At 40.7% G+C, this 13403-nt stretch overlaps 1 protein-coding gene and 1 pseudogene across 2 annotated transcripts; both read left to right on the top strand.

Annotated features, from left to right (window-relative positions):
- The first annotated feature begins 2942 nt into the window (after window positions 1–2942).
- Window positions 2943–4162, top strand: LOC148791983 (UDP-glycosyltransferase 92A1-like; annotated as a pseudogene).
- A 153-nt stretch (window positions 4163–4315) lies between these two features.
- EMB1688 (Minichromosome maintenance (MCM2/3/5) family protein) lies at window positions 4316–13186 on the top strand. 2 transcript variants are annotated; one of them, XM_010250669.3, is made up of 5 exons: window positions 4316–5352; window positions 6850–7071; window positions 7162–7356; window positions 7454–7647; window positions 12786–13186. In XM_010250669.3, exons 1-5 carry the CDS (start codon window positions 4657–4659, stop codon window positions 12976–12978), a joined length of 1500 nt encoding a protein of 499 aa, XP_010248971.1. In that variant the 5' UTR covers window positions 4316–4656; the 3' UTR covers window positions 12979–13186. The 2 variants fall into 2 exon arrangements, with proteins under 2 accessions (XP_010248971.1, XP_088760098.1); XM_088903972.1 differs by lacking the exon at window positions 12786–13186 and adding an exon at window positions 12514–12693 and having other exon boundaries at window positions 4317–5352.
- Window positions 13187–13403: the final 217 nt, after the last annotated feature.

Below are 13403 nucleotides of genomic sequence, written 5' to 3'. Positions count from 1 at the left end.
ACGTCTTGTCAGAGGACAGATGTCGGCCCGCGTCTTCCCGAAACGGACGGAGCAACGGCGCACGTCCCCTCGCAATAAAAGCGTCTGCAGCGCAACTCTCGAATAACTGACGCCACGACTTCCGAACGCGCGCCCCTTTTTGAAAATCAAATTGAAGCGAGCGCGCTCCGCACGGACCAAAACCCTCCCACTACCTTGCAACTCCCCGCGCCAAGATGGAACCATTGTCACAGGGAGTGGGGGGCAATTGATGAAGGGAAATTTGGCCCGACCTCGCGTTCGCCCGACATGTGGCAAAGGCAAGCAGCTCGGGGCAGTAGAGCACCCAAAGCGAACATCGGAAGCAAGTCAAAACTCACTACCGAACCCCAACTCCAGCTCGCTGTGTTTAGTCCGAGCTCCTTGTTAAAAGCGAACTCCCTGCTAAAGGTCCCAGCTCCCTAAAACCTGAGCTCCCTAAAGAACCCGAGCTAAAGGACCCGAACTCCCTAAAGAACCTGAGCCTCCAAGCTCCCTACTAGGAGCCCGAGCTCCCTGATAAGGGCGAGCTCCCTCCTGAGAACCCGAGCTCCCTGCGAGGAGCGCGAACTGTACTGGGCCCCAAGCCTCACGAAGCTGGCCCGAGCTGACCCATGGCAGCTCGAAGCATTCCAAACCGAACTCAAGACACCTCGCTCGCCACTCCAACACCACTTCCAAAACACCAGGCCCGCCAGACGTACCCGATGCCAAGGACGTCCCCATCCAAGGGCGGCGTACCTGACTGATTTGGGATCTGACGCCTGACAGCCGCATCTCAAATGGCTTCCTGCCACCGCCACCTGCAACCGTTGTCACTAGCCGCAGAGACGGCCCCGACAGAAGGAACAGTGGCGGTTCTGCCCGACCAGAGGAGGTGACACCCGAACTGGCAAAAGTTCAGAAGTAATCATGTCCGACCTGACGGAGGCTTGGAAGTGAGTACGCGAGGTGGTTATAAAAGGATTCTACCCCCCCGGGGAGGAGGTATGCTAACTCTCGCGCTATCTGGTTATTCTTACCTCTAAAGGATTCTAACTTGAGCTTCGGAGCCCTTACGCCGGGTTCTCCCCGGAGCTTATCTTCTCCCATTTCAGGTTCCTGTTACTCACTCCAGAGGCAAGATCGTCAACAGCTAAGACCGGCCAGATTGTGCATCATCAAGTCTATTTTTTACTTGTGGTATAACAATGTGGCATCTTCTTGGGTGTTAGACAATATAGATCAATGCTAAAAAATATCATACATCACTATTACCAAACAAAACCATTGTTATTTTTCCTAGAAACAACCTATGTGACAGCATCAATGCCAAACTAAAAAAAGAGCTGTTTTCTGAGCAAATGATGCAACAAACAGTCATGCATACAACAATGTTTTCTCATAAAACATTAACATGTTATTTATGAAAGGCTTTATTTATTTATTTATTATTTCCGGGTACCAATGAAGGGCTTTATCAACAAACAACAAATAGTGATCTATCAACTATTCAGTTAAAAAATAGGGAAAATTCCCGATTAATACCTTGTACTTTGCTAGTGTCACTTTGGTCTCCGAACTTTAAAATGCGATAATTCAATACACACACTTTTAAAATATGACAATCTAGTACTTGCCGTTAACTAGTCGTTAAGTGGCATTTGAAAAAAGACACAAATGCCCTTCAAATGTTATTTAATTTTCTTTATCAACCATCTAAACATTGACAAAAAATTAATAGTCCCAAATAACCTTTTCCATTCAAGAAAGTTGGGGTCACGTTTGAATGAGACTGTTAATTTTTTATTAATGTTTGGATAGTTGATAAAGAAAATTTGATGACACTCGAAGGGCATTTATATCTTTTTCAAATGTAATTTAACGATTGGTTAATAACTAGTTAACATTAGGTACTAGATTGTCATGTTTTTAAAGTTTGTGTACTGAACTGTTGTATTTTAAAATTCGGGAATCAAAGTGGCACTAGGCCCAAAATACAGGGGCTAATCGGGCATTTTTCTAAAAAATAAAAAGATAAGTTACAAAAACCCCCCTGTACTATGGGATCCGTGATAAAACCTCCTATACTTTCTTTTACGACAAAAACCCACTATATTATAACCGTGAGACAAAAACCCCCTTCTGTTAGTTATTCCCGACCTCACGACTAGACCTGTTCATGGGCCGGGCCGGGCCGGGCTTTTACTCTTTATTAACAGAAAAATGTTAGGCCCGAGCTTGAGCCCGACCCGACCAACGGGCCTACAACTTGGGCCTGAGCCCGGCCTTAATAAAAAGCCCGAAGCCCGACCTAATAAAAGAAATTCGAATTTTTCCCTATTCAAATGGACATTATCTATTTTAATTCAGATGTTTTTTTCCTTATTTAAATGAACAATGGGCCTACAAGTGAATCAATAACCTTCTTAAATCAAAAAATTTATTCAAATGGACATCACATAGGGTTTTTACTTAGGTTTAACTATAGGTCGGGTTGGGTCGGGCTCGGGCCGGGCTATTTTGGCAAAGCCCGAACCCGGCTCGAATTTTATGCGGGCCGAGCTTTTTGGCCCGAGGTTAAACCTACGGGCCAAAAAGCCTGTTCAAGCCCGTCCAGGGGCCGGGCCGGGCCGTCGGGCCACGCGGCCCATGAACAGGTCTACTCACGACACACAAACAGCAGCGATGGTAGCTGTTGGAGTGGTGGCGGATTTCCGAATTCCTCCCTCTCTCACTCCCCGATCTCTCTTCTTCCCCTTCCCCTTCTTCTTTTCATAAAAAAAACACAGCAGATATTGAGCATGAAGCTCAGTCCCAACACCATCCTAGCTTATCCAGTGATCGAGCACGAGAGAGAGGAGGGAAGGGAGGGAAAGCCAGGAAGGGGTGAATCGAGTATTAGCATTTAATAATCACAAAATGAAAATAAAGAAACATAAATAAACGACCTTAAAACAGGCGTCACCCAAATCAAGGAAAGGGTTGAATCTCCCTGCTCGCTTTATTCATCCAAGGATAAAAGAGGATCGGAATTCGTCAAACGACAGGCGGCTTGCTGCCGGAGATCCGACGGGAGTCTCTGGAACACCGTCGAAGTGCTCGAGAGGTCAAGCCTCCACAACTAGGCACAATCAACAGGCAAACCCGTATGGGCGATTGGGCCTCTGCTTCCCAGTTCCCGTGACGAACACGAAAGAGGAGGGAAACGGCCTGGGCTTTCCCCCGAAGCATGCATCGAATGGCTTAACCTGCACCCACCCAATTCAGTGTTGTACGGGTCCTTTGGGTCGTAGAACAGCGTTACCGTCGCTCAGATGAAGGAGCTCGCAAATGGGTTTGAACAGAGTGGAGGCCTTTCATATGGGCACTTAGGAATCCGACTGGGTTCGACGGTAGGGAGAGTTTCAGAGAAGAATGGTTGCCGGATAGGTTCCAAGAAAGAATGAAAGAGAGCAAACAGGGTCTGCTGGTGCATAACTGGGCGCCTCAAATTGACATACTGTCTCACACATCGACGGGTGCATTTCTGAGCCACTGTGGTTGGAATTCGGTGTTAGAGAGCTTGAGAAGAGGAGTGCCCATCATCTGGTGGCTTCTTGCGGCGGAGCAATTCTACAATTCGAAATTGTTGGAGGAGGAGCTGGTGCGTGCATGGAATTGGCAGGGGGAGCGATGCGATAGTCGAAGGCGGAGATGTGGCGAGGATAGTCAAATTGGTGATGGAGGGTGAGGAAGGCGAGGAGATGAGAAGGAAAGCTAAGGGATTGAGAGGGGAGATGAAGCTGGCTGTAATGGAGTAAGACGGGCAGAAAGGATCTTCGCTTCGTGCATTCGATGACTTTATCGAGACACAGATATTGCGATGTGATAAGTTTAAAGAAATCTTTTCTTGCTCAGTTGCGTTGTTTTCTACAGTGTATGTATAGATTTTGGGGAAGATGAACAGTGTTTCTCGTAATTGTCCGAATAGATATTAGAAGGGTAGTATGGAGATTAAAAATTAATGGAAGGGGTTTTTGTCTCAAAGTCATAGTAAGGTGGGTCTTTATCGCAAAAGAAAGTACAGGGGTCTTTGTCACAGACCCCATAGTAAGGGGGTCTTTGTAATTTATCCAAAATAAAAACAACAAGTATTTTGCAGGAAAGGCCGAACGGGTGAGCCATGACTCACGAGTGTGTTTCCGGCTGGTCCCGGTCTTAGGACGACGCGCCACCTGGCTAAATGACCAGAGGTGCGACACCGAAAGGAAATAGAACACGTCGCACAGAGCCACAGGAGTGATATGTCACACCGTATCTTTCAAGCGAGGCACACAGGAATAGGATATCACCAAACAGAAGCAACTCGAAGTCTCGAACCGTCGAACGGCAATCGCACAAGGGCACAATGCGCACCGCGAAACATTTCGGACACTCCCAGCAGGCACAAGACTGGTCCGATGTGATCCTCCCCTCAACCGCTACAAGCCTACAACAGAAATGGATAAATCAAACCCTTCCCCACCGACGGCGAAAATTGCTATTCCTTCCTTCCACTGAATGCCTGTCCGACCATATGGGATAACCACTCTCTCTCTCTCTCTCTCTCTCTCTCTGTCCTGAGTCCTACCACGCTTCAAAGCAAGAAGCCGAAAGACTGGCAGCCAAGCTCCACCAATGCGAGTTTCCACCATTTCCATCCTTCGCCATCGAGCGGCGCCCTCTCTTCCAGCTTTCAGCGATTATCTCCGCCATGTCTCTTTTCGACTCTCGACCTTCAGGTTTGTTTGCATGGCTGCTCGACAGAACCCTAATATCTACAGGAAACCCCAACCTAACAAGAACATCCTCAAAGCAAGAGACAACGTCAAGGAAATATCGTCTCTCTCTCCCGTTCTCTCTTTGGATGACGGGCCTCCTCTCTCGCAGAACCAAGCGATTGGAATGGTTGCTGCTGCACAGGCCAATTTCATGAGAGTCATTGTCCAATCAACCTGTGAGCCGGAAAAGCCTAGAACTTTCACCGAACTTTTAGAGTCCAAGGAAGAAGAGGAACCGAAAATTGGAGTTGAAATACTATGCGTCGTTAGGGCTCTTTTGAAGAAGATCAAGAGGAGGGTTTTGGTTGGGGATAGGGTGTTGGTAGGCTCGATTGATTGGGTGGATCGGAGGGGGATGATCGAAAATGTTTTCGACAGGAGTTCAGAGATTGCTGATCCTCCGGTTGCTAATGTTGATCATTTGCTGGTGCTTTTTTCGATGGAGCAGCCAAAGCCTGAACCGTTCTCGCTCACGAGGTTCTTGGTTGAGGCCGAATCAACGGGGATTCCTCTCACACTTGCTTTGAATAAGTCGGACCTTGTTGACGAAGAGGTCTGATGGCTTATTTACACTGCTTGGTAAATTTATTTAGTGGTTAAAATTAAACTTAGTTCTTTGGGGCCTTCTCTTTGTCGATTAAGTTGTTTAAGTTTGCTTTAAATTGCCAATACACGATTTTATCACTATTTTCAACAGATACTTAACTTAATCATCGTTATTTATCCAAAAAAAAAACAGATACTTAATCACTATCAGCTACTCAATATTTCGTCTAATATCCATAAATTTTGCAATATTAGCAGACGTGCATCGTGAGTATGGAACTACTTAGTGTCATTCCATGTTTAAAAGCAGTCTTATGCGTATGCTAGGACTATTTTTGTATGGAAGGTTCTTCGTCTTTCCCAACCCCTTGAAAAATTTCTCCTTTTTTTTGGAATTTAAGAGAGAAAAAGTGATAGTGGGAAATCTCACCCTACTTATTTTTTCATGGTTTCCTCTTACAAAAGGACACTACTCTTACAAATTCTCACTCTCTACGTGTGCCCTTTTAACATATATGGAGCAAAAGGAATTTAGAAACAAAATATCAAAAACATTCAAAATTTCTTTTTTATTTAGTAAAATGTTAATTGAAGAATTTTCTATGTCAGATTCAGAAATCCCTTTCCTACATAAAATCCCACCACAGCTCGTCCATCAATGTAAGCAAAAGGAAAATTAAAAATAAAAAATAATAGAACAATTAAAGTCTTTGGCCATAATTAAACTCCACATAAAAAAAGAGCTATTCTTGGTAACATCAGTAGGTAAAAAAAAGAGTGGCAGCTGTTCAATTAACTTTAACATTAATTCAAAATCCAATAGTAGGCAGCAGGTATCTACATTACCACATAGAACAAAAAGAGTGGCCTGGATCCAAGTTTGGCTGCCCGTCTCTAGAAAACAAGGATAACACAAGCCTGTGCATTGCGTGAATCACCAAAGTATAAAAAGCCGACTTCTTTCAAAAGAACGAAAGTGCTTTATAAAAGTCTACCCAAACAGGGCCAAAATCAGCATTTAAATTACTCTCATGCCAGGTGTGCCTAGTATTGCACATCTATGAGGCTATGTACTGAGATTAGGAACATCTTCATCATAATTCAAGATATACTCACACCACATATCCACCTTTTTGGTGTTTAGTTCTTTTCTGGTGTTTGTGGAAGTACAAGATCCAACCCTGCAAAACGTGGCATCTTTTCTGGTGTTTTGTAAATACCCCCCTTTTCTAGGGGTAAGGGGCATGTTATTGCCAAGAATGTCATTAGATGGACACATATGCATGCCCTTGCGTTTACTCAAATGTAGGTTTTGTTCATCAATTTATTGGTTTTTTGGTACTCCTTTTTTATTAAGGCTGACCAGTTAAACCTTTATATTCAGGACTGACTCAGATTGCATGGCAACACAGATTAGGAAATCTAAGTTTTGTTTGCTGCTTCTGTTGCAAGGTGTTGTTTCCTTTCATATTTGTTGTGAAGCTCACTACTCCCTTTGTTGCAGACACAATTGGCATGGAAAGCAAGGCTTCGTGATTGGGGCTATGAGCCACTTCTTTGCAGTGTAGAGTCCAAACATGGATTGGATTCTCTTGAATTCATTTTGAAAGAACAGACAACTGTGATTGTGGGTCCAAGTGGGGTTGGAAAATCTAGCCTGATAAATGCTCTGAGAAGCAACCAACGTGGTTATGGTGCTTCAGAAATGGATAACTGGTTTGAGCCTGTGGGTTTCTGGCTTTCTGCCTCTTATAGGCTTCCTTAAAAATCATATTTTGTGGTTATTCTGCATTTTGTGATCATGCTCAATTTTCAGATTGAAGGCAGCAAGTGGTTTGAAGAGCAGCGAGTTGGTGAAGTGTCAACAAGAAGTGGTAGAGGGAAGCATACGACTCGTCATGTTTCATTACTTCCCCTATCTGGAGGTGGATACCTTGCTGATACCCCAGGATTTAACCAGCCTAGTCTGATGAAAGTAACAAAGAAATCCCTTGCACAAATGTTTCCAGAGGTTTGTGCAGTGAATATATGCATTATATTTCCTATTGTTTAAATTCTGTTCTTTGTGTGGGTTTATACTGATAATCCATCTTTAATTTTGTCTCCAGATCAGGAAAATGGTTATAGAGAGTGAGCCTATAAAATGCTCATTCAATGATTGCTTGCATCTTGGTGAACCAGGGTGCGTGGTGAAGGGGGACTGGGAAAGATATGCATACTATCTACAACTGCTTGATGAGATTAAAATTAGAGAAGAGTTTCAATTAAGGACGTTAGGAACCAAAAGAGAAGGTGATGTGAGGTAGGTTAAATGGAACTTTGCAATTATTAGTTAAACAAATATGCATGAATATTTGGCTGTCATGCATGATTTTGGTTACTATTATTCTTATAATTAGAATTGCATGCGAGACCAACCTGCCTTAATGAAAAAAATGTTTACATGCTTAGATGCAGTCTTTTCTATCCTTTGGTGGCATTTATTTGACAGCCTTGGGTTTTAATACAGAACTATTATAATGGCATCACAGGTTTGCAACGTTTCTGACAAATGCAGTAGTAAAATACTTCTAATCACTTTTACGCTAATCCTTAAACATCCACTGTCAAATCAAGCAATTCAGTTGTTAAACCTCTCCTTACATTTCTCACAGATACATGAACCTCTTATCACTTTCACCCTTATCCTTAAGAGTCTTTGACATCCATTTTCAGACAATTCAGTTGTCAACCTTAATGGAATGCGACCAATGTTTGAAATGCCTGTATGGGTTGTCAACAAACATATGATCCCTCTCCCTCTGGATTCTGGAAAACTGTTGAAATAAGCCAGTGGGATTTGACCAATATCTGAAATGCCCTTATAGGCTGTCCATAAACAAATGATCATGATCTTTGGATTCTGAAAAACTGTTGAAATAGTCAATAGAGCTAACAAACAGAAACCCTTTTTGCTCTCCAACTTTGATTTTGAAACCCTACCTGGTCGCTCATTTGGATTTCCTTTGATCCAGTAATCCTTTACCAAGAGTAGAGTCAAGAACTTAGGTGGTCTACCGGAAATGCATGCACCTGGTCTATTAAGAGCAGAATCAATATCTCAACTGCTGTGGGAAATGTAATTCTGAATCCCACAGTTGCAATAAAAATGCATCAAATTGCTTCAATAACATTTGAGTATTCTCAATGATAGACTGGGAATTTGATTGTAGCAGGTTAGTCTGCAATCCAGCCATACTGAGAGCCCTTTCCCATCCCAATAAGTCTCTCTAAAAGAAGTAAAGGAAAAGGAAAATAGAAACTCCTGTCTTTTCTGAGAAATCTTACATTTTCTATTCTGGGAGAAAAGGAATAAGTTGGATTTCTTAATTTTTTATTTCTCTTGCAAGGTTAGAAGAAGAGAAACACTGATGACTACACGGTTCAAAGTATCATGTATCAATACTTTGAACCATGGATGGCTGCATATAAAGCTCAGGATGACTATGATTATTTGTCTAAGTGGTTTTGATTGGAGATTTGGGTGTTGAGAAGTTCAGTTTTCTTTTGAGGGTCATGAGAAACGAGTTGATTTGGGTAGAGTTTACAGGTGAGTGCTTTTGATTGGAGATTTGGGTGTTGAGAAGTTCAGTTTTCTTTTGAGGGTCATGAGAAATGAGTTGATTTGGGTAGAGTTTACAGGCCAGGTTCATGAGAGTTGGATGAGGAAGTCTTAAGGTAGGTGATGAGGAAGCTGCATCATCTATCCTTAGCAAAGGAGAGAAAATAAGTGTCAGCAAAGGGATGCGTATGCATTTAAGAAAGTTGGATGCTGCTTGATAGGGCTTGGGAAATTTATTCTGTCAAAAAAATACTTGTCAGAAAAAAAATATAATGTCAAAAAAGATGTTACTTGGTATTTTTCTGCATTCATTGTTTCTGTCACATGGTATTGTGCAAAATTTTCAGGGTCACCTGTTGAAATATATGTAATTTAGGTGGATTATACAAACAAGGGTATTTTGGTTATTTTATGTAAAACCATAAAACTACAAATATTGAAAGGAGGCTCCACACCTCACACATCTTCTCCCTCAAATGTCTTTTCTTGTTCTTGTTCTTCTTCAAATTTATGGTGCCTAGGAATAGGAAAGAATCCTAGAGTTATCCCAAAAATTAGATAAATGCTATAGATTGAAGATTTTGAAATCTGGGATAGTGCTTCTGAAGCCTACTCTGAAGCACTGGATGTGGCACATGTGCTAGTTATGGGCTGAGGTGAATAATCTTAAACAGAGTAGAAATTATTCTCACTGGACCCCTAAGTCACATTGGCAGGGATCAGTTGTCGTGAAATAATATAACAGAAAAGTACCAAGGATAATGCTGATAACAAAAATGATACATAGAAATAATGGAAGCATGTAGAGTGCAAAAGTGCTTTTGAGTTCTTGGTGGGTCTGTACTCGAAATATGATATCACTTGGTAGCATAAAATTATGCTTTCTCAAGATTGTTGCTTAGATGATATTTGGAGAAATTTGGACAGTTGTGGCTAATAGTCATACAAGGACAGGATATCTGCACCGTGGGTGCCTCCGTCTGAAGGTTGGGTAAAGCTGAATTTTGATGGTAGCAGCCAAGGAAACCCAGGCCCATTGGGGAAAGGAGGGGTGCTGAGAGATAAGGACAGTAACATCTTAGCCTTGTTTTCAGGTCCCGTGGGAATAGGAGTCTCTAATAGAGCTGAGATGTTAGCACTTGTACAAGGTATTCGGATTGCAAACCAATTAGGAGTTTGGAATTTGGTAATTGAAGGAGATTCCAAAGTTGTTGTAGGATGGTTGACAGGTCCAGGCTCAGCTATATGGCAATACTGAGACTTATTGAGGAAAGTTAATTGGTTCAGAAGGAGCATGACTAAACCTCTCTTTGGGTGGGAAGAACAGCAAACACCTTATCGGATGGGTTAGCTAAGCAAGGGGCTTCAAGGGAACATTTATTTTGGGCTGCACTGTAATTTTATTTCTGTTTTAACTTGATGTAATACTTTGAAAGGAGAGGTAACAGCTCGTGCCTCTCCATGGGTATCCTGTAATGCTTTAATTTTCTGGTTTTAATAAAATTGTCATCATTCATAAAAAAAAAAGATTGTTGCTTAGTACATAGTGAGGAGAACAGGAGGCATGTGATGCTATAGGCTCCAATTGTTGACCATTCTGCACTTGACATTACTAAACCAAAGACTTTAAGTTGTTTGTGAATATTACAAGAAAGCCCAAACATACATGTGAGACTTGTTCGGAGTTGAATCCACATTTAAAATCAGCAATCTAGAAACACCAAGAAACGAAATGCAAACATGGCTAGTGCACTTAAGAAAGCATAGATGCCTCCACCTCCACCTTTTTCAGGATCACTAGGACTTCCTTCCTTCGTGACTTAATAACTTGAATTATTACTTCCCACCTCATTTAATCCCCTCTCATTAAGTCTTATACTTAAAAGTCATAGTTAGATAATAACATTTTTAAAATAGAAATAAATATAAAAAATTACAAAAAAATGTAAGAAAAATTAGACACATTTATGATATTTTACTAATCAAATTAAAAAATAAGTATAATAAACAAGAATTATTGATAATGAAAATGAAATACATAATGTAGAACTGACAAAAAATGATATGTTATTGTTTGGGGCAAAGATCAATAGTTCATCCATATCAGAATTATTTTTACACATAGAAATACAAAAAAACATAGAAAAAGATTATGCAACTTTCTTTTGACCAAAATACTCAGTTTTGGATTTAGTCCATATTTAATTGTGAGGTTTAAATTGTAAATTGTACTATTACTTTTCACCTCATTCAACTTCCTCTATTTAAATCTTATATTTTTTTTTGATAAATGAACAAAAAAAAGATATACCAGAAGATAAAACATTACAAAAAAAAGAGTCTATTCAACCAGATAGGCCTATCAATGATACTTGAAACTTCACAACTCAATCTAATTATCACATATTTGGATGAGGTGTTTATGTAATCAGATTTGGGTTTTGCAATTTGCATCCGATTAATAGTAAAAAACAAAAAAATAAAAATAAAAAAAGAAAATAAAAAATACATAAAGTTTATAGAAAATTTTGAATACATTATTGCTATCAGTATCATCATCTAGAATTGTCATGTGCAAAGCACGTGCACACTTACTAGTATTTCAATGATACCAACCGGGAAAGAGAGAAAGTCCTAGTGATGGGAGCTCAAGTTTGCATGACATCTGTTTCTTTAAATTATTATTCTTTTTTGATAATTGTCTGTTTTTTTAAATTATTGTGCTATGGATTTATTTGTTCTAGAAAAAAAAAATTGATTGTGTCATGCTCTATGTCCATCTTCTACTTGTCTTGCCATTTAGAGGTGTTTGCATATGGTGCTGCGCTTGCATAAAGTTTTGAATGCCAAATTATGGAAAGTAGGGGCAACAACAATGCCATTCCTCATGATCTAGCCCTGAAAATCCCAAGGCCAGTTTAGTCTGACTTGATTGCACAGACTTCTTCATTCTAATAAACAGCATTAATCAAAATCTTAGAAGTATAGCATTAATCAAAATCTTAAAAGTATTAACATCACAAGTTTGTGGGTTCTTGAAACAGCTTCTCTGTCTCCCAAAGTAATCCATTCTCACAAGATTTGCCAATATTGTTTCAAGTCTGCAGCATTCATATAATAAAGTTTTGCCTCTGCACCTGTACTGATCATTCCCCAATCTCCATAACCCTATTCAATCTTCTTTCTTGGCGGCATTGATTAAATTCAAGTTGACCTCCTGACCACAATGCCCATAATAATGAGGGGAAAAGACTCGTGAAATATTAACCAAGTCTGATTATCCACGTACTGAAAGCATAAATTGAACCCTCTACTTCCTTCAAAATCCTCAAATGCCTTGTCACTTTATAGAACCTAACCAAGAAGGCCACGAACCCAACGAGGGCAAGGGAAGTACTCCGTTCAAGGCCTCCACCCTCCTACCATGCTGGAGAAAAGAGGTCATGTTTGTCTTGAGTGTGCTCTTTGTTTCTTTTGGGATTATGAGAATCTCAAAGGAGTACTTAGAGGTAATTAAGGTCATGTGTAATCAAGTGAAAACAGTAACTCATTGTAGACCAACGGCAGGGCATCTTTTCCTGTAAATCCAGCTAGACGGGGAGGCCAGTCATTTCAGCAATGCGAGAGACTGCTGGCATGCTGTGAGTATTTTGAGGGGAGGTTTTAAGTATTTATCAAGAGATTCACTCAATCTGATAAATTAACTGCTGTCATGTTTAAGTTTAAAGGCCGTCCACCATTTGTATGGATTGACCAAAGTATTGTTTAATTAATAATTAATGAAACTCAGAATTCAGAAAATATCCAATTGTTTGCTCAAATGTCCAAGGATTTTGCAGGTACAAGGTGGGGGATATGGGTATCAAACAACCAGAACCACGGCTGGAACTTAAGAAGCATAGGAGACTATCTCGTAAGAGGATCAATCAGTCAATCCTCAATGAATTGGAAGATCTGGATGATGATAATGAAGATTTGTTGGATACTGAAGAGGGTACAATGTTGAGGACGGTTGGCCATGAAAACCAGTAGGATCTGTTGTATCATGTCATACACTGTAAATAACATAAGATGTTTTTCTCCGTAGTTTTTTCTGTCAGAGTTTTTGTTTCCGTTGCAGACTTGAACTGCATATCCATACAAATTAGGATAGGAACTTCTGTTCTATGTCAATGAAAGGGAAAATCTTGACCTAGGTATGTAACTCACCCTATTATATATTAGTTATTATCCAAACTTCCATTTTTTTGGTAAATAAAAATGATATATTATTGAAAAAACTAAAAGTCAAGCTACAACAAACCCAATAAGTCCTGGGATGCAATATCAGAGATCCAGTCGAGGAAACTAGAAACAAACAAACCCGACTCAACCAGGCCTTTCTCGCTTTCCGAGCTAAAGCATGACCCACCTGATGTTGTAGACAGGATTAGAGTTATGAAAAGGCACGAGGAGTT

Source organism: Nelumbo nucifera, chromosome 4 (genome assembly GCF_055504915.1).
Source record: "Nelumbo nucifera cultivar China Antique chromosome 4, China Antique-T2T, whole genome shotgun sequence".
In the NCBI taxonomy this organism is placed as follows: Eukaryota; Viridiplantae; Streptophyta; class Magnoliopsida; order Proteales; family Nelumbonaceae; genus Nelumbo; species Nelumbo nucifera.
The sequence above is the reverse complement of the archived record's forward strand: the minus strand, read 5'-3'. Positions and strand labels throughout refer to the sequence as shown.